This window comes from Puma concolor, chromosome D1, assembly GCF_028749965.1.
Source record: "Puma concolor isolate L17-30 chromosome D1, mPumCon1.1.hap2, whole genome shotgun sequence".
Lineage (NCBI taxonomy): Eukaryota > Metazoa > Chordata > Mammalia > Carnivora > Felidae > Puma > Puma concolor.
Window position 1 is genome coordinate 72,529,040 of NC_141676.1, and position 22,057 is coordinate 72,551,096.

At 36.2% G+C, this 22,057-nt stretch overlaps 1 protein-coding gene and 1 long non-coding RNA gene across 2 annotated transcripts in view; one reads left to right on the forward strand and one right to left on the reverse strand.

The window, feature by feature from the left end:
- The window catches only part of LOC147576806 (uncharacterized), an 859,087-nt gene that overhangs the window by 160,067 nt on the left and 676,963 nt on the right, over positions 1 to 22,057 (reverse strand). The gene's annotated exons all lie outside the window — the stretch shown is intronic.
- The window catches only part of TYR (tyrosinase), a 105,803-nt gene that overhangs the window by 81,263 nt on the left and 2,483 nt on the right, over positions 1 to 22,057 (forward strand). The window contains exon 4 of the mRNA XM_025929079.2: positions 14,743 to 14,924. Within this exon, the coding sequence (XP_025784864.1) occupies positions 14,743 to 14,924 (182 nt within the window). The remainder of the gene's footprint in view (positions 1 to 14,742; positions 14,925 to 22,057) is intronic.

The following is a 22,057-nucleotide window of genomic DNA, read 5'->3' on the forward strand; positions in this document are numbered from 1 at the left end:
GATTTCTACATCTATGAAGCCTTACGTCTCCTTTCTCAGGAAGAGCCTTTTTCTGAAATGCCATTTTCTTTCCGTTGCTTTGAAAAAAAAAAAAAAACAATCAAATACACTTTTCCTCCCTTCTCCCTCATATGAGTCCCCAGTAAATGATATTTATGTGTTTAGTGCATATTTTTTTTCAAGCTTCACTGATCTCTACATCAGTTTTGAGTGAAAATGCATTAATGAGGTAATCAAATCTCTGAGAAATTCTTGTATTTGTTGAGTGATTAGATCCAGTAATATTTTCTTAATAGCTAGAGATTCTCAAACATTTTGGACACAAAGAAAAAATGATAAAACCTCACTGACACAGGCAAGTTCAACTTTCAAAAGGAAACAAGGAAATCCCAAGAATTTGGGACACGAGGGATAAATGGAATTACTAATCCTGTCTAGAAGTATATAGAGTTGAGGGAAAGCCTTCAAACAGGAAATTCATTACTCTGGCCTTTGAGAAGAGAGGGGTTGTCAGCTGGGCCCATGGAAAGGTTTGCAAATATGGCTGCCATGTCTGTTCTGTCTTTCAGAATTGCACACGCTCGCTCTCTCTCTTTCTCCCTCTCTCTGCCATGTGGCTGTGGATTGGAATGATATTCATGGCTCCTGTTTCCCTTGAAGTGCCCTAACAGCATCCTTCTCATTTCTTAAATTCTACTTCTAATCACTTGGGGGTAATAAGTGAAAACAAATTGGGACATTTTGAGAGATTCCAAAGTACCTACTGCCATAAACTCCTTGGTTTCGACCCCCACTCTTCCTGAGATTGTCTGTTTGCTCCTTTGATCTTCTACCCTCAGTTGTTCATTGTTTTCTGAAGGGGTTTTACTAATGTCTCACCTTTCTATAGATCTTTCCTTAGCCACAGAGTATGGGGATTCTTCCTTTCATGTTTACTCTCCTCCCTTAACAAAGACCCAATACAAACAGAATAACAGATTTCTCCTTTGCCTAAAGTGACAATTTATATTTTTGACCAGATTGCGTGACACTCAGATTACTCATCTTTTTAAGAAATACATTTGCCATTTTTTCCCAATTGAATAGAAAACTGGAGTAGAAAAGAGACTTGAAAATAATGGCAGATAAAGATTTTTGACTACAGAAAGAATAAAAGGGGTTAGATGGGTATATAACTATCACTTTGGGGAAATATACACGGAAAATAATCTCTTTTTTTTCAGTCTTTGATTCTTTTCATGAGCTCCTATCTTCTACCAGTCAGAATCATTTGTCGTGATTAAGATGTCAGGTTTTCAGCTTCGGTTGAATTTGCTTTCTGAAGGATGTTTTACATTATCTTCTTTGTTCATTAGGCTAGACTTGAACACATTATAATTTTTCTCATCTAAATTTCCAATGATATCACTATTATTGCTCCATAAATTATTTGTGAATTTGTGTTCCGTATGTTTCTATAATTGTACATCATAAATATTCTTAGGCATACACAGAATATTTGCTGTTCACTGGAAAGAAGCATTTGAGCTCATACTGAATTTTTCTTCTGCCAGATGGCATTCCTGGTGTTCAAACATTTGTGAACTTCTTTGTTTTCTTGTTTCATTTACAGACATTACCTTCAGTTTCTCTTACATTGTTAGTTTAGGCCCTCGTTACTTAGCTACCCATGTGTGCTGTTGGTCCCTTGCCTCTAATCTCTCCAACAAAAATCTATCTTGGGCAACACTTCCATATACATCTCTCTATGCACAACCATTTTTTCACATCATTCACCTTCTCAAGTGGCAGCAGTGACTCTTATTGCCTATGGAATAAATTCAAACGCCTTATGCTAATACCCATAGATTTTTGGTGTTTTGTTCCTTCTGTCCATTCTTCTCACTATGCCTTTTTTTTAATCCATATGCACCAAATGAATGTATTCTTTTTTTTTTTTTTCACTCTTTTTCTGGAAAAGAGACAGAAACCCAGGAGATAATAGGAGATAATAGGCCAGGTATGAGTATTGAAGAATTGGCTCATGTCCTATTAATGATCCAAGGGGAAGAATGAGGTTCTTAGTGATTTTTATTAACAAGGACTCATACAGCCTACAAGGAAAATAAAAGATATCCTATTCCAGTTGAGGAGTGGTAAGAATTGATTAATGGAATTATAGAACGCAGGGATCTTTAGGCTGTGAGGTAGGTTATTAGGTCAAGAAATAATTCCATAACTTCTCCGAATTTCCATCAAACAATACCAATTCCTTGTGAGACTGAAAGCATTAGAGGTGCATCTGAAGGGCCAGATGCCAAAATGGTAGTAATAATCCTTTTGTCTGGAGGAAAGAGCTTTCAATACAAATAAAGGAGTCTCTATCTGTGCAGGTAATAGATGTGTGGTGAATTCTCCACTGTAACCCTCAGAAGCAGGTGAAATCTGTCATGATTGGGGGAAAGTAGTGAGGCTGTTAACACCACATCAAAAGTAGATGCCTAGGGCCTAGAGACATGGTATTAAAAACACAATTTAGAGAGAAGATTGGAAACCACAGAGTATTGTCTGGTGCTCATGACAGCAATGCTGGGTTAGTCAAACAGTACTTATACTAATTTTGCCTACCTTGAACTTGTTTTACTGTTCTGGCCATTAATGATGACTTTAATTCTATAATACTTAAAGACACCTGTCCACATCAGATAAAGGTCCTAGAACCTTGGCTAAAGGAAAAATACTATATATATATATATATATATATATATATATATATATATATAGTATAGTATAGTATATATATATAGTATAGTATATATATATGTGTGTGTGTGTGTGTGTGTATATATATGTGTGTGTGTGTGTATATATATATATATATATATATATATATATATAGTATAAGTAGCTTACCTCCCTAAAGTTTGCTTAAGGGAAGGAGGGATTCTGCCTTTTGAGACATTTTACCTTGTACTTTACCATGTTACTTCCTATACTTGCCTGTGTGGGTAGATACTTAATAACTATTCGTTAAATATGTATTTGTAAAGTATATATGTATATTATATATTCTCATTCCCATGGGACAGATCCTAGACTCCTTCTGGAACAGTTATCAAATATTTATTATTTGCCAACTGTTTACAGGCTCTACTTTACATTTTATGGATTTAGTAGTGAATAGATTAAGCTTTCATGTATTTATTTTTTTTTATTAAAATTTTTTTTAACGTTTATTTATTTTTGAGACAGAGAGAGACAGAGCATGAACGGGGGAGGGGCAGAGAGAGAGGGAGACACAGAATCAGAAGCAGGCTCCAGGCTCTGAGCCATCAGCCCAGAGCCCGACGCGGGGCTGGAACTCGCGGGCCGCGAGATCATGACCTGAGCTGAAGTCCAACGCTTAACCGACTGAGCCACCCAGGCGCCCCATGCTTTCATTTATTTTTAATGTTTTATTTTTATTTTGAGAGAGACAGAGTGAGCAGGGGAGGTGCAGAGAGAGAGAGAGAGAGAGAGAGAGAGAGAGAGAGAATCCCAAGCAGACTCTGCACTGTCAGCACAGAGCCTGATGTGGGGCTCACTCTCACGAACCTCAAGATCATGACCTGGGCTGAAATCAAGGATCAGACACTTCACTGACTGAGCCACCCAGGCACCCCCTACTTTCATTTCTAATACAAAATTCCACAGGTTTTTTTTTACTCACAAGCTCTTTTCCAGTATTCTTTCCCTTTTCCTGACTAAACTAGAAAATGGGCAAATCATGCAGGTTCACTCTGTTTGTTTGCAAAACATGCAATTGACAGAACTTGTTATGTTGTAAAATGCCAAGTGGAGCAAACCTGAGTTTGATTCCTGCTGCTCCATTTATTAACCAAATGAATTGAAGAAGTTCTTTAAACTCCTCTTTGCTTGTTTGCTCAGTTTTTGTGTGTTTTCTTGTGAACACTGTGGTGAGGCAATGTTTTCTTAAGGCCAAGAACCTGTACTGCAGGGAGGTTGCCTGGCTTTGAAGCCTTGTTCTGCCACCTGCCACCTACTAGCTGCGTAACCATGGGCATGAGTCTTATCCTCTTTATGCTTTAGTTTTCCCATCTGTGAATAGGGATAATTGAGGAACTGAACATTCCTCATAGGATTGTTTTGTGAATTAGATGAGTTCCTATATGAGGAGTACCCCAAGCAGTACTTGGCATACAGTAAGTGTTGCATAAGCTAATTCTCATGACTGTTACTATTACTAATCCTCTCTAGCAGTATTGTTGGAGAAATAATATAATGTTTATTAAAATCCCCAGCAGCATGCCAGATATGTTAACACTTAATAAATGGGAATGATTACTGAATTGATTGGGTTTTTTCCCCCATTACTTTACGAGCCTCCAAAGTATCATTATAATAAAGAATAGTAGGAAGTAATGGAAAAGTTGGTGTGAAATGAAGAGATATTTTGCAAGGAACAGGGGCAACATAGATCTCTTAAGAAAAGTCATAGCTGTCTGCATAAATAGAAGTTGTCTTATGCACTGTTGGTCCACGAATACATTATGATCTCCAGTAGATGGGAATCATATATGCTGACTTATTGTTATTTAGTATAATATATACTAATACACATTTCCACTATAATATTTCTAAAATTCAAATTCAATCATGGTCACTCCTTACCTAAAGTGCTTAGGTAGCAAGTTAACTCTCAGGATCAATCCAAACTCCTTCCATCTCCCCCTGTGCCCTGGGTAGGCCTTTCACAACCTGACCCTTCTCACCTTTCTGGTCTCACTCCTTATTAATCCTGCACCACTCTACATTCTACTCCCACACACCAAAAAGCCATTTTCAGTTTTCAATTACATCAGTGCCCAGGCTCCCTGTAGGTCTCTGCTTTGAATGCAAAGCCTCCAGGGTAATCTATTCATCCACTTTACATACCATCCCTGCTGTGAAGCTTTCCTGGACTCCCAACAGTTCCTTGCTCCTGTTGCAAGCCTATAGGCTTTATACACATGCCTCCAACAGCATCATTGCTGTTGAAATTTTACGAATCTCTTTATTGCAACACGGAGTAAGATCCATGAGGAGAGGGATCATTCTGATAGACCATCCTTGGAGCTTGGCAAGTAGTGGGTATAAGATATTAATATTAATACAATATGAGCATTAATACAATAATTATAATTAATACAATATTTAGTGAATAAATAAATAGGCAATTTAGTGAAGAGGCAAGAGAAGCTGTAATGCCACCAATTCCCTGGGAAGAACACTGAGAATCTGGAAGTCAATCAGTAATATCCATTGAAAGCCAAATGAAAAGCCTGCCCCATTGTGTGGGAGGGCTGGCCCTTCCGAACACTTCTTAGGGACCACTCTGAACAGCCATGGCCTGTGAGTGCAGCCTGACTCATTCATCCTGGGTGTAACTTCTGCCTAGTGCAGTGGCTCTCAGTCCCGGATGCACATTACAGTCACACGGGGAGCATGGCAACTTGCTTTCAATCCTCTCTCAAAAGTGATCATAGCAGGGGGCTTGTCACCTAATGATACCCTTAAATATTTATGGGAAAAAGAAAAAACAACCTCTGAAACAGCCTTTCTTAGACTTCTAGCTTTTGGTTCTTTTTGGTTCGTTATCACCAATATTTTGGTTCTTACACTAAAATCCCTTCAAATTTCATCATTCGCTTAAGTGATTTTAATCTGTTTTTCACTCCCTTACACATGCCCCAAGGACTTGTCTGCCCTTTTCTCAACTAAGCTAAGAAGTTGTGGGGCATGTATTTAAAATTGCAGTTAGCCCCAGTTGAATTTCTTAGCTGTGGAACAGGCTTTTTTCACTTGCAGCTATGCATCCCTGACAATCTATGCTCTTAAAGTGTCCACTTCTTTTAAAAGTGTGATTTTTCAGTAAAACTTTCTAAATACTCCTTCAATGAGTTCTATTGTTAGGCAGGTGCATGAAGAAAAGAATCTCTGGGATACTGTTCTTTCAAACCCAGAGAGAGGATCCAAGATTTTAACAGGGGCCTCAGTGTAAGCAAGTCATGTGACTATTACCTGGTTACTTCCTTTGGGCCCCCAAAGTCAGCCACTGATTCATTTAATTATGCATTAATTAAACATGGTTATGTCAATTCCTTGCTTAAAATCCCCCAATGGCTTCTCATTCAGACTTTCTGCCTTTCTTAATATGTAGAAAGGCCCTATATGTAGTCTTGGTTTAGCTACATGTACCCACACACACCCTTCCTTCCAGACCTTTTCAACTGCTTGCAGGGCCCCAAAAGCATACCCCCATTTCTTCATGCTTGTGCTTTATTCTTTCCTAAAGCACCCTTTCCCATTTATTACTTTGCCCAAATTTGTGCTATTCATTTTTCGAAAGTTAGGTGCGAGTGATGGTTAATTTTATGTGTCAACTTAGTTAGGCCATGGTACCCAGCCATTTGGTCAAACATTCTAGACGTTTCTTTGAAGGTATTTTTAAAGATGATATTAATATTTACCCTGGTAGACTTTGAGTAAAGCAGATTACTCTCCATAATGTGGGTAGGCCTCATTCAAACCAGTTGAAGGCCTTCATAGGGAAAAAGTGACCTCCTTGAGCAAGAATAAATTGTGCTAGCAGACTGACTTTGGACTTTAACTGTGTCTCTTGCCTCAGTCTCTGGCCTGTCTGCCTACCCTGCAGATTTTGGATTTGCCAAGTTTCTACAGTCATATGAGACTCTCTCTCTTTCTCTGTCTCTCTCTCTGTTACTGTATCTGCCTCTATTTTTCTCTGTGTCTCTTTTTGTCTGTCTCTTTCTCTCTGTGTTTGACACACACACACACACACCCTGTTGGTTCTCTTTTTCCTGGGAACTCTAATACATCCCCCATCCTCTTCCAAATCAGATGCTATCTCCTCTTTCTTTGTTCTCCCAAGACCTTAATGGCCCTGTTTCTCCCATGTCACTCCAACCATACTGTGCTGAGTGATTGATTAGAGTGCAACTCTTTTCAAGACGAGACTCCCCATTTGACTTTATATTCCCAGCACCTAACACAATGGTTATTACATGCTAGATACTGTGTTAACTGATGTTGATCAGTGAATAGCACCACCTACAGAAACATCCAACTCAAAACGATTAGCATCTCTTAGATTCCTCCTTTTCTCAGCTCTAACCTCTAACCACTAAATAAGTGATTCTTCACATATTTAATTCACATTCCTTTTGAGATTTTGATTTTAAAAAATTGGATTCTCTCCCAAGAAAACTATACAATTCCCACTAAATTTCACATATTTTTGGACTACACATACCCAGCCCGCTTGTTAGATAGGCACTATGATGGACATTTAGTGTACAATGATCAACAAAACAACATCATAGCTTTCAATGAGTTTCTCCTTATATTGCTAGAGAGTGACACATAATCAAATAATTACAACTTGATAAATTTAATAATCAAGGGAGAGAAACGTTAAGTCTGATCGCTGTTTTAAGAGAAGTAGCATTTGACCTAAGTCTTGCAGGAGCAAATGATGCAGTAGACAATAAATTTTAAGAAAACTTAAGTTCTTAGGAAATCCTTGGAAGGAAAATTCAGAAACAGAGTAATTACAGTTTGAATATCAATAGCAGCAATACTTCTTCTATACATCATTTGAAGTTGTTTTGCATATTTCAACATACTTAATATTTATAAGAATCGCTTTAGGTGAGTACTATTACCTATTGGTTTGCCAGGGCTCCCATAACATAGTACCACAGACTGGGTGTATTTGTTCCCCCCTCCAGACTAGAGTTTTGACTGGCTTGCTTGAGGCATCTCAAGCAGTGGTTCTCACAGACAGTGTGATGATCACTACATCTGTCCTGGCCTTCCAGAAAGATGACACTTGAGAAAAATAACCCCAGATTCTTTGATCTTTCCATTGTCTCATACTCCCATAACTTCACTTATTAACACAAGCTGATGGCCTCTCAATTTATATTTCCAGAGTAAATCTTACTCTGAAATCCAGACCCAAATATCCAGCTGTCCACCTGACATCTCCTTTAGAACGTTTCAAAAATATCTTCCAGCACAGTACATAAAAAATCATAATACTAATATTTCTTCCTCATGCCATGCTTTCTCTCCAGTTGACTACATCCTTGGGAATAAAAAATATTTTGTCCTGGGGTACCTGATTGGCTCAATCAGGTAAGCATCTGATTCTTGATTTCAGCTCAGGTCATGATCTCACAGTTCATGAGATCAAGCCTTCATCCAGCTCTGCGCTGACAGTATGGAGACTGCTTGGGATTCTCCCTCTCCTTGTCTCTCTGCCCCTCCCTCTTTCTCTCTCTCTCAAAAATAAATAAACATTAAATAATTTTTTATTTTTTTTTAATGTTTATTTATTTTTGAGAGAGACAGAGAGACAGAGAGAAGGAGACACAGAATCCAAAGCAGGCTCCAGGCTCTGGGCTGTCAGCACAGAGCCTAATGCAGGGATCAAACCCACAAAAGGCAAGATCATGACTTGAGCCCAAGTCAGACACTTAACCGACTGAGCCACCCCAATGTCCCACATTAAACAATTTTTTAAAAACATTTTCTCCTGCAGAATAAGCCAGAAAACTTGGAGTCTTCTATGACACCTCATCACTCAGAATACCTACTTGGATAGTCACACACCATCTTTTTGCCTACACATCATTTTCTCTGTGATTTCATTCCTTGTTCCCTACACATCAACTCGTACTATCTTTTAGCCCCTTGTCCAGAATGCAATCTGTACAATCTTTAAAAAAAAAAAAAAAAAAAAAAAAAAAGGGCGGGGGGCGCCTGGGTGGCTCAGTCGGTTAAGGGACCAACTTTGGCTCAGGTAATGATCTCATGGTTCATGAGTTCAAGCCCTGCATCAGGCTCTGTGCTAATAGCTCAGAGCCTGGAGCCTGCTTCAGATTCTGTGCCTAACTCTCTCTCTCTGAGCCTCCCCCACTCACATTTTGTCTGTTTCTTGTCTCTCAAAAATGAATAAAAATTTTTTAAAAAAATTTTAAATGACAATCTGTTCATGTTATACCTACCCCTGCCCCCACACACATACAAACAGTGACTTCTTGCCACTCATAGGAAAAAATACAAATATTTCTCACATGCCTTCTACTGCTCTTCATGATTTGCTCCCCACTTACCTCTCTAACCTGATCGCAAACTATTTTCTCCCTCCTCTCCATATACATATCAGCCAGTGCCTGGGACTTGCTATGTACTTTTCACTAAAAGTCCTTGGAAAATCCCCTTCTAGTCTTCAGAAACAGTCCACCATTTCTCTAAATATGCATATTCTTCAGCTCTTGGTTAACAGACTATCAAAGGCTTTCCCAGAGACTAAAGACCAAATGAGGTCTCCTCATTAAATCTTGTTACCATGTGGCCTGCTTCATACTATTTTCCAGTCTGTAATTATCGATTTATTTTTTAAATTACTGGTTAATATCTATCTCCACCCCTAGACTCTAAATACCACAAAGATGGAGAACTTCACCCAAAGTAATTTGGGGAATTTTATACCCTGCACAGAGTCAGTTTGTTATAGATGCTCAAAATATACATATTCATCTCTCTCTAAAATAGATGAATAAATGAATGAAGAAGTCTTCTATTATACAGGTATATGTTACTTTTTTGTTGCTGTGGTGGTGGTACTAAAGTAAATCTGTTCCTAAATATCCAGCTACATTAAGGTTTTCTTGTTAGTTGTATTTTTAAAAAATAAACTCTTGTTTTAAAATAGTTTTCTATTTATAAAAAATGTTACAAAGATAGAACAAAGTTCAACTATACTCCTCATCTATTTTCCCCTATTTTTAATATCTTACATTAGTATGGAATATTTGTCACAATTAGTGAAATAATGTTGATCCATTATTAACCAAAGTCCATACTTTATTAAGATTACTTAAAAGTTATTTAACATATATTTTTTTGTTTCCGGATCCCACATAGGACACCGCATTATATTTAATCATCATGTCTCTTAGGCTCCTCTTGTCTGTGACAGGTTTTCAAGCTTCGTTTTGTTTTGTTTTATGTTCAGTATACTAGAGGTTTATTGATAGATAAAATATACTTTCAGTTGCATTACATACCTTGTAAACATATATTTCATGTTTATCTCAAGAATATTTTGCAGGTATATTAGATGACTATTATATAAACTGACTTAAGGAATTATATGCCACCTGCATTATGTATTCAGTGTATCTATTTTAATTATTCAAAATTTTTCTGCATGGTAGACTTACGTATTTCCCCATGATATAAATTATGTATTCATGTATTCATACATGATATAAATTATGTATTCATTAATTTATATCATCATGGAGTCATCTATATTTATTTTATACCTTGGGTTATAACCTAATACTACTTTATTTATTCTGTGGCTGAAATTTTTCCAGTTTTGGCCATTGGGAGTGATATCAGTGGGTTCCTCTGGTTCCTTTTATTGAAGAATATTTCTTCTGCTCTATTCATTTTTTATTTTCCTTCTGTTATTCCAATTGCATGTATGTTACCTCTTTGAAATGATCACACAGCTGTTGATTTTTTCCCCATTCTTTTTTTTCACTTTGCATTCTAGTTTGGGAAGTTTCTATCTTCAAGCTCACTGATTCTTTCTTTAGCCGTGTCAACTCCATTGATGATCACATTAAAAGGCATTCTTCCTTTCTGTTACATTGTTTTTTTTTCTAGCGTTTCCTGTGAATCTTCCTTAGAGTCTTTCCACCTCTCTGCTTCACCATCCATCTGTTCTTGAACGTCCGTTACTTGTCTTGTTACAGCCCTTAATATATTATTCATAACTATTTAAATTCCCTATGTGATAATTCCAATACCTATCTCATATCTCAGTTAGGGTTTACTTTGCTTTGATTGCTTTGTCTCTTCAGGTTGTTATTTTCTTGCCTTTTGGCATGCCGTAATTTTTTATTGAAAGTCAGATATATTTTATTGAGTGATAGGAACTGAGGTAGACAGGCCTTTAATGTAAGGATTTATGTTAATCTGGCAAGGAGTTGGGCTGTGTTTAACTGCAGTTGTAGGTGCTGGAGGCTTTAAATTTCCATAGGTCTTCGTTCTTGTCCTCACTCTTGAGTTTGGGCTTTCCTGTATACTATTCCTCAGATACTGTCTGTCTTGTAGCTCTTTAAGCTGTAATCTCTGTCATGATACTGGAGCTCTGTTGATTCATGGTAAAGTATTAAGGTGGGAGCATAGGTTGTGTTCTAAAATATTGTGATTAAAATCAATCTTTTACTTGGCCAGTGTCTTGGAGCTGTGACCTTCATGAGTGTTTCTCCAATGGTATAGCTTTTCTTTCCCTGTTTCCTGTTTCTTTGGTTACAGCATTCCCAATTTATTCCTTGAAACCCTGGCCAATGTAGCCTATGTTTTATTTCCCCTTAAATGAGACAGAAAAGCTGGAATCCCCTTCCTCTAGCTGGGATAGGCCTTTGGTCATCATTTCTTCTGAATTAAACAGGTTTGTTATGGAGAAGGCTGAGGGCTTATTTCATAATGGTACTTCTCTGCAGTCATCTATGCAGCTTTGGGGTGACAGTTTGTCCAGTGATTTCATTCTCTCATGGCCCAAGAAAAGTTGTGGATTTTCCACTTGCCTAGCTTCTTCTTGCTAGACAAGAGGATGGGAGTGCCCAGGGTTTTTACATGTCAGACTTGAAACCAGAAATCTCATGTTACTTTTATACATAAAACATATCCTTTCTTGTTTGTATCCATGATCATCTGTACCTTTTCCTAATTCTAGAAAACTTTCTAGATATAGTTGATATAAATCTTTGGTAGGAAGATAAGGTCTTCTGAAAATGGCAGTGTGATTATCTAACCTAAGCATCAGAATTCCAACGTGAGTCATTTTAGACATGGTTTGATGAAATTAACTGAAGATGAGTACCACCGATGAAGAATCTAATCGAGATTAATACCTTCATTTTAAAAGGTTGATAAGGTGGGTGAGCACATTAATGGTTTTATCCATTAAATCTTTTGGTGCTAAGAATTGATGTCCTTGTCCTACCTAGTGAAGAATTTTTATTTCTCGGCAGGAAAAAAAAAAGATTATTTATAAGCTGAACTACAGTAGTAATTTTTCTCAATTAACAAAAGGCACAATTTTTGCCTCAAGCCCTTACCTGGTAGCTCATTGGATATTGGGCTCTTTTGCAATCAAAGTTTAATAGGGATGGGGGAGAGATTAATTGGATCAAAAAGCCTCCTTCTCATTAAAAAAAAAATAGATTTGCCAGTTGAAAAGCAGGTAAACATTGTGTAAGCGTGTTTAAATATTGTTTAAACATTAAATATTGCTTAATACAAATAAAATACCTTTTAAAATGTTATAATACAATTCTCTTTTTTGTTAAAATATATATGTACATATATGCACATTTTATAAACTAGATACAACAAAATACGAAGCAATTATATGAATTTTTTTCTTCTCTCATTTTTGCCCATTTATGTTTTCTGAATTGTAAATAATGAGTAAGTAATGCTTTCATGCAAGGAAAAAACTGCAGAATTTAAAACAAAAAAAAGCTGATTCATAAAATTTTAGGTCTTGAATAGAATTTGGGCCTTATTCGTTAAGCCAATTCCAAATTTCTTTAGTTGAGAAGGCACACACAGAAAAGCCAATCTTCCCATATCTTCTCCTTTTTCATTCCTGCCTGTCAGAATCATAACCTTTCTTCAAAAGACCCAGCTCAAATGTACATGGCTTTGGAATTTCTGTTATAGTATGTCTCAGGTCTCTTGCTAATTGTAAAGTTCTTCCAGTATAAAGTTAATAATGAGGAGGAGGGAGAAGAGGAAGAAGGGGATGAGGATGATGATGGTTTCTACTTACCATTTGTTAACAATTAAATGTACATCTTACTTATGTTATACTAATTAATCCATAAATATTATTCCCATTTCACAGATGAAGAAAAGGAAAATCAAACAAATTAAGAAACTTTTACAAATTTCCCTTGTCATAACCCATGGGACTCAGTTTTTTATGTAGGCTCTTGCTGCTCCAAACTTTGACGCATAATAAATACTGAATAAACTTATTTAGTAGTTGAGCTATTTAGAGATCATTTCGTATTTGTGGACCAGATTTTCAGTATTTATCAGTGACCTGCTGATCCCTTGGTTAATTCACAATTAAAAGCCAACTTTAACCACAACTAGCATTTGAAGTCCAGATACTCTAAACAAATAGAACTATTTTCCAGTGTGGTAAAAATGAACTGCCATTCTGCATCATTGTTTTCTTCTTTATTTCCATTTTTTTTTTTCAATTTTTGTTTGTTTGAAGCATTATCACTTTCCTTTTTAGACGCCATCGCCAGGACAATGCACTAACTTTTTATCTCCTGGCACAAGTTTTATAGCTAAGTAACAATAGCTTAGTTATTTAGTACTTCCATAAATATTATCACATTGGATAATCCCTTTGGAAATAGGGCAAATATTACTGCTTTCATTTAAGGACGAAGAGGCTAGATCTCCAAGAACTTTAGTGATTTGCTTAGAGATATACAGCTTTTAAAACACAGAGCTAGGCCTTAAGGGGAGTTCTCTGACTTTAGGTCTTGTGTCCTTCCCTCTATTATATAGCCTGATAATACAAAGCCATTCTCTGTGTCACACTTTTAATGATACACTATGAATTCTTCCATAGGTTAAGTTTCTACTTTGTTCTTACTCAATCTTTTTAATCTCTTAATTGTTTATCTTTTGTTCTGTCATAATTTTTAATTGCACACAAGAGACTAACTCTGGTTGATTTAAACAGAAAAAGAATTTGCTAAGAAGATATTGGATAGCTCAGGAAATCATGGAGAAGCAGGTTCAGAAATGAGTGGGAACAAGGGAAGAGGGGAGTAGCAGCTAAGAGATCTGCTAAAACCATGCTATAGAACACAGGATATTCCTTTCCTGGTACTTCTGGTCTTATAATCCCTAAAAATTAGATGTTGTTATCACAATTGTCTTTCCACTACCAGAATAATTTGTCATTGTCCTTGCTTCTGTATGTCACTATCCTCTGTTTCAAAGTCTTGGATGAATATATGATTGAGTATGAATCATATGGTCATACTCTAGCTTCAGGGGAAGATGGAAAGCCAAGTCCAGGTATTTTTAGTCTTCATTATGGGAGGTAAGCTCTTTCTCACCCCAAGTCTCATTAAGCATACACTTCGCCAAACAGAACAAGATGGTTGAAATAATTGAAAGTCCCCTGCCATGACCAAAAAACAAAAAGCAAAAAACAAACAAACAAAAAAACAAATTTTAGTACTGATTCCAACTTAGTTTTATGTGTTCTTTCTTTAGGCTAACTTTCTTTGAAACAAGAAACATATTTAATTTACAACTCTGATTCAGTTGTCATTCAACCAATAATTACCCTTGTTCTGCAGCATTCTGAAAGGTCTAAACTTGTCACGTAAAGTTCACTTACCTAAGAAATTCCCTTTCCATAGTTACCCTCTCATATTTCTTTCAAGTGAGTGAGCTTCATCAGGGGCTGACAGAATGAACTAGTGCTTCACAAAATATTTTCAAAGCATAAAAAATATATTTGGCATCCTTCCATGTCTTGGAATTTTAAGATATGCCTGGTTATTTTACTTTAAGAATTATAAATATTTCTCTTATAAACATGTTTCTGAGTCTGAATAATCCTTTCCTCTACAGTATTTTTGAACAATGGCTCCGAAGGCACCATCCTCTTCAAGAAGTTTATCCAGAAGCCAATGCACCCATTGGACACAACCGGGAGTCCTACATGGTTCCTTTTATACCTCTATACAGAAATGGTGATTTCTTTATTTCATCCAGAGATCTGGGCTATGACTATAGCAACCTACAAGATTCAGGTAAAGTTTAATTTCTTTCATATGAAATGATGAATCTTGTGTGACCAATATCTTTTGAGGGACTACATAACCTTTTGTTTTTACAATGCTATCCCCAAAGCCTTTAAATTGGGAAAGCATACTACAAACCTTAATTTATCACTAATTTATTATTATATTAACTAAGTTGCAAGGATCTTTAAATTCACATCTATTATGCTTAATATAGGGCATTTTGCATATGGCAGCCATGGAAAGAACATTACAATTAAAATCAGAAAGGAAAAAGAGGGTTTAAGACATGACTCTATCAGCTGACTGTAAGGTGACCTTGGAAATTTTTCTTCACTCTATGAATCTCAGTTTTTTAACCTGAAATATTGGGGTCAGAATACTTCAAAGAGATATTGTGATAATTAAATGAATATGATGTATTAAAGAGTCCAGTGTGGTGTGACAAAAGATAAATATCTTGTAGTTTTAGGGAAGCATGGGCAGCTCTGTTGGTTCAGTGTCTGACTCTTGATTTTGGCTCAGGTCATGATTTCATGGTTGTGGCATCAAGCCCTGTACTGATCTATGCTCAGCTCGGAGCCTGCTTGGGATATTCTCTCTCTCTCTCTCCCTCTCTCTCTCTCTCTCTCCCCCCGGCCCCTCTGCCCTTCCCCTGCTTGCACACGCACTCTTTCTCTCCTTCCAAAATAATAAATAAGTAAATAAATAAATTTTAAAAATTACCAAGAAAACTTGTGGATGTTTTAATTTTAAGCCTAATTAATAATAACAATAATAATAATAACAACAACAATAAGAGAAAGAAGAAGAAGGAGGATGAGGAGGAAGAAGAGGAGGAGGAAAGTCAGGAGGAGGAAAAAGAAGAAAGAATGATTAAAATGATAATTGCTATGACCATGATTAACCTAATAATATAAAACTCTAAGATGATAATTATATTTGGGCTTTAAATAATCTTCCTGAGTAGAAATATCAATATCTTCCTAATAAATGTGGTACAGGTAACAATGTCTTCCCCCACCCAACAACCCGCTACATGCAGATCTCGCACATGTGTTACTAATCAATCATACATTAGGGTTAGTATTAGTATCTCTAGTAATAGGTGATCCCACTGATACTGTGAGAGTTTAAATGACTTTCCCAATATCAGACACCAATATGTGGAGGAGGCAGATTTCAATACTGTAAGGCCCTCTCTTCATTTCACTACACTATGCTTCTACTCTAACACAGGAGTATCAACATCCAAAAACAGTAGAAAAACAAAACAAAACAAAAAACAATAACATATGGCTTGTGAGTAAGGGGTATTCAATAAGCAGTGATGTTTCATTATATTCATTGATAATTCATAAAAATTATAATTCATAAAAACAAGTAAATTAAACATATTAATGACATTTACCAACTTCCTACCTCTTGTGCTAGATTCTAAGGACATAAAGGACTGACATAGTTCCAAACTTCAAGGAGCTCTAAATTCAATGTGGAAGTCAGGCAATTGTGCAAGAAAGTACAAAACATCAGTCTGTGTTAAGTGCAGCAAAGTCATAAACAAACTCCAACAGAGGAGCACAGAGGAGAAAGCAATGACTTCTGAATAACTCAAGCTATTGAGTTGAATAACTCCCTGAATAACTCAAGGAGAAAGACAAGACCTTGAAGGATGAACAGGGCAGAAAATACTATAAATGAAGATAATAACAAGAAAAATAGAGGTGAAGAATGTACAGTTTATTTACAGAATGCTAAATTCTCCTATTTGAGTAGTATAGGCAATGGAAAATTACCCTGAGGAAAGAAATGAAATCATTTAATAATAGCTAACACATACTGAGTATTTTTTATGTGCCAGAAACTCTTTTAGGTGTGCTGTGTGCATTATTTAAACTTCATAACTAGCCTATGAATTAGGTACTATTATTTCTTTTTTCCTATTCAGATGAGAAAACAGAAGCCTAAAGAATATAAATAACTTGTCCAAGTCCATCTAGCTAGTATGTAGCATAGCAGAACCACAATTTAGGGCTACCAGGAGAACCTATATTTTATCAACATTTACCTGCCCTTTGGGGATCACTAGTTGAACAAATATGGCTTTGATTAACCTGTTTTGATTTATCTGAAAATCACAGGCAATGGAAGGAATACTAAAATGGCTGGCTTTGGAAATCAGTTATTTCAAAACCTTAAGATCACTGAGAATGGGGAATTTTGCAAAGAGCAGAGATGTGGTAAGGGGAGGGCTTTCTGCAAGTCAAAAAAAAAAGTCTCAAGTAACATGTTTTCCCTTCCATCTATAAACACCCCACCATACATAAAGAAAGAACCGTATTTGTAATGGCTTTTCAAAGATTCACCACTTAGCATTTTATGATTTCCATTTCCAAAACATGCCATATTCTTTCATGGGCTCATGCTTTTAAACATGCTGTTCTCTCTGGCTAAATTTTGATCCTGTTTATCAATTTGTCAAACTCTCAGATATTAAATCATTTTATGCATATATGTAGTCATGTTTAATCATTCCTTTATTAGAGTTACATGGTAATTTTTTATGTATGAATCTTTCCCCACTCCACCTTGACCTTGTACTCTACAAGATTAGAATTGATATCTCTCAAGCTTCTCTAGTTTAAATATCAAATGATATCTGGTTATTGGGGTGAAATCAATGAATCAATTTGAGTACAAGTGATATTGGTCATGAAAGGTAATATCTCTTAACCAATATAAGTAAAGCTTGCTAGAAAAATGTCAGCCCTCTTAATACTCAGGTCATTTTTAGACATGTATTTTTAATATATTTCAAGCCTTTGATCACACTAGGTATTTTCTAGGTGGTGTTTTTGATTTATTTATTCTTTCTACATACATTTAATAACTACTTTGAACAAAGCATGTTCTTACATACGATGGATACAGTGGTAAACAACATAGTCTCTATCTTTATGGAGTCTACATACTAATGGAAGACCTTAAACAATTACTTACCTAATGACTTATTTATTTGGAGATATACCTATGTCTAGGGGTCAATGAAGTGATATTTCAGAAGATATTGGCATGAAAGGGAGAAGTGATTAGTTGAAAAGAGGGGGGGGTCTTGATTGCAGATTTTGGCCATAGTGCTAAAATAACAGAAGCCATTGATAAATTTTAAACAGATTGTCTTGAGTTTTCTAAAGATTACTGTTACTGCAGTATGTAGGGCATTTTGTAGCAGTTACAAAGCACATTCAGGGAAGGTGGTGAAGATGCTATTACAAGAGTCCAAGAGGTAGGTAGGTTGGCAGAAATCATGAAAGAATTTGATATTATTTTGAATTTATAAAATGTACAGAACTTGGAAAATGATTCCAAGGTGATAATCATGGATTCATGTGAATCATAGGAGGTGAGAAAGAAGGAGATGTTAGGGATGCCTTTAAGCTTTCTGGCCTGTGAATATGATGCATGGTGATACTGTCACTGAGACAGTATCAGTAAGAGCGAGGCCAGACATGGTGGGAATCTCATGTCTGCATTTGTTATGCAGTGAAATGGGATGATAGGAGACATCAGGGTAAATATGTCTCTGGGGCAGTTGGTTGGCCTTGAAACTCAGAAGACATTCTGGGGGCACCTGGGTGGCTCAGTTGGTTAAGTGTCCTACTTCAACTCAGGTCATGATCTCATGGTTCATCGGTTCAGGCCCCGCGTCGGGCTCTGTGCTGGCAGCTGGGAGCCGGAGACTGCTTTGGATTCTGTGTGTCTCTCTCTCTTCCCCTCCCCTGCTCAATGCTCTCTCTCTGTCTCTCAAAGACGAATAAATGAAAGAAAGGAAGAAAGAAAGAAAAAGAAAGAAGAAAGAAAGAAAGAAAGAAAGAAAGAAAGAAAGAAAGAAAGAAAGAAAGAAAGAAAGAAAGAAAGAAAGAAAAAGACAGACAGACATTCTGCCCTGCAGATAGTAATAGGATATAAGTTACAGACATCAGCAGGTAAATTATTATCTCTGCTAATCTTCACAATCTTATGTAGTAGTGATTTTTATTTTGTTTTGCAAGTAAATTGAGAACAGAAAGACAAAGTGGCAAATTCTAAGTCATCAAGCAACTAAGTGGCTAATACTGAATCCCAAACTAATTTTCTCCCCCATTATGCCACACTAGACAGGGTCCTCTTTAGTCCCTATATGTCTTGTATATTATGTTCCATCTCATGGTTCCTTCTCTGTAGTCCAAATGGGTACTTTTTACTGAAAAGGCAACAAAATCCATCAGAGGAGAGAAGGGAGGGGGGCTCAAAAAGTCACATTAGGGGATTTAGCTATTTATTATTTATTTCTACTTAAATATTTAAAAAAATAAAGTAGATTTGAGATGTTGTATTGTTTAGGGTACTTTTCATACAGCTATGGATATATACCATTAATTTTAGAAAAGTTTGGCTTTAAAATCAACAATAGCAACTGCCTGTTTTCTTGTTTATGAATTATTCTATTGCTTCTGTTGTACATTCAAGGAGTTTAAAATTTATTTGTATTTATTGCTAAACTTTAGGCCTACTAAAAAAAATTTTTAAAAACTGCTTCATGTAATTTAGTTCAAGAAGTTTATTATTCATCATTCAAGTACTCATGTTTGTAATTACTTAAGTGTTTTCTGCAAAAGGCAGCTGAGGTCTGGCATTTGTCAAACATTTTCTCTTATAATCGAATTTAGTGATGCTTTTAAAAATTGAGCAGCAGGTGATTTTGTTTGCATGCATAACTGATTAAAAGGCGAGAACAAAAAGCTTTGGCAATAAAAGGCTGTGTCCTTAATGCTGTTGGAAAATGCGATCCTGCTTTCTGTATGATACTGCTCTATCGAGAGCTGCCTTATCCCAATATATCCCAAAAGACCTTAACATTTGGTGTTAAAAATGAGAGGAGGAGGGGCGCCTGGGTGGCGCAGTCGGTTAAGCGTCCGACTTCAGCCAGGTCACGATCTCGCGGTCCGTGAGTTCGAGCCCCGCGTCGGGCTCTGGGCTGATGGCTCAGAGCCTGGAGCCTGTTTCCGATTCTGTGTCTCCCTCTCTCTCTGCCCCTCCCCCGTTCATGCTCTGTCTCTCTCTGTCCCAAAAATAAATAAACGTTGGGAAAAAAAAAAAAATGAGAGGAGGAGACACAATGACAGTAACTAGAGTGTCCCATTCTGCAGTTGAGATTTGATAATGGGGCTTCTATCACTCACAAATGTGTTCAGTAGCCATGCTTACCTATGTGTATACATCAGTGCATACTGTTCCTTTTTTCCTGGGATGGCTTGCCATCGTGTGCCGTCATGATGGCTTGCATCACATGCAGCATGCATCACATACAGCACATGCATGATAGTCTTCTGGGAGGCCACCCTTGACTCCCCAGACAGATATGAGCTCTTTCCACCATGATTCCATTGTATCTTTTGGTTACTTCCATCATTACAACATCACTCTTGAAATAATTTATTTACTTGCTACTCTCCTCTTCCAGTTATGGTTTCCTTCAGGCCAGGGATTCTACTTGTTTATCTTTTCACTTACAGTGCCAAGACCACCACTTGGCATGTAATGTGTCTCAATGAATATTTGCTGTATGAATGAATGAATGAAAGAATGAATAGAAGAATGAAAGATAAAACAAGACATAATACTTGCCTCTCAAGAACTTATTATTAAGCCTGAAAATACATATAATACATATAAATAATTACAACACATAGACAATGGTGCCAAGTGTCACAAGTGAGCAAAGAAAGAAAAAGTTTGAGAATCCAAAAGAGAGCTGACTTGAATCAGTAATCAAAGCAGTTTTGAGAGAGAAAGCTCTTATTAGAAGCTGGTTCAACTGAAATATGGTTGAAATTATTATGGAATAACAACAATCATTAACAGTTATAAATTTCTTTCTATGTGCTAGGCATTTTACCAAGGGCTAATTTAGGTAGCCAAAGATAGAACAATTATGATATAAAAAATAATTTAAAGGTGTACTCTTTGGGTTCCAAGGCAAGTAGCTGAGAAAGAAAGTCTGAATTTTAGTTTAGAGCCATTGAGAAATACAAAGAGTGTTTCAAAGAAGTCCATAGGTAGCAGTAAAAATTGAGACCACTTAGAGTGAACTGAAGTAGAGAAATTTTAAGAGAGGCTGAAGAGCAGCACAAAGAAATAGTACTTTAAAATTGTGACTTGAGCTGAACCTGAAATAGAGGAAATCTTATTATGGAATCTCTATGTACCCTGCATTTTGCTAGACATTTTAAACATACTTTATATATTGAAGTGACTACTAGCAATATAAGCCAGGCATTTGGAGTCCCATTTTCAAAATAATTTTAAATATATTGAAAACAGTAACTTTTTGATATTTCTTTTTAATTTTAGCTTTTTTGCTTTCATTGCTTAGATTTAAATGTCAAAGTTCTAAATATTTTATATAATGAATTTGGTAATGTTTATCCTTTGTAAGTTGTTTCCCTTCCTGATGAAGAGAAACTCTAAATTGCTACACTGTTCAAATTAGGCTTAATGAGTTCTAGAAATTTTAGAGGTAACTTAGTGACAGCTGGCAAAAAGATGGTGTCAAGGACAGAAGGAGAAATGGACAGGGTTTTAATCCTATTAAATAAAAAAGAACATTCCTATTTTAACCATTCTGAACATTCTGAATCATTTTAAATTTTATTTCATGTTGCTACCCATGATTTCCAAGATATGTTATTAAATAAACATTCCTTTTCTCATTGGTCTGTGAATCTCATTTTTATTATACATGGAGTTTACATATACATAAACCCTTGGTTTGCGAGCATAATTCATTCTGGAAACACGCTTGTCATCCAAAGCACTTGTATATCAAAGTGCATTTCAAGAACCATTGGCTCATTTGTGATCATATGACATTCAGCATCACATACTCATATTGTAAGATATCACTCATTTATCAAGTGAAAATTTATTACAAATGTTTGCTCATCTTGCAGAACACTAGCAGAACAAGTTACTCATAATAGAAGGTTTTACTGTAGTTGCAGTTCCAAAATTTCCTAAGGTTTCTACTCCATCTTTTATTGTAGTGGACATATAATTAACTTTTTTAAATAATCAGGACTTTCAAAAATGCAAATGGCATA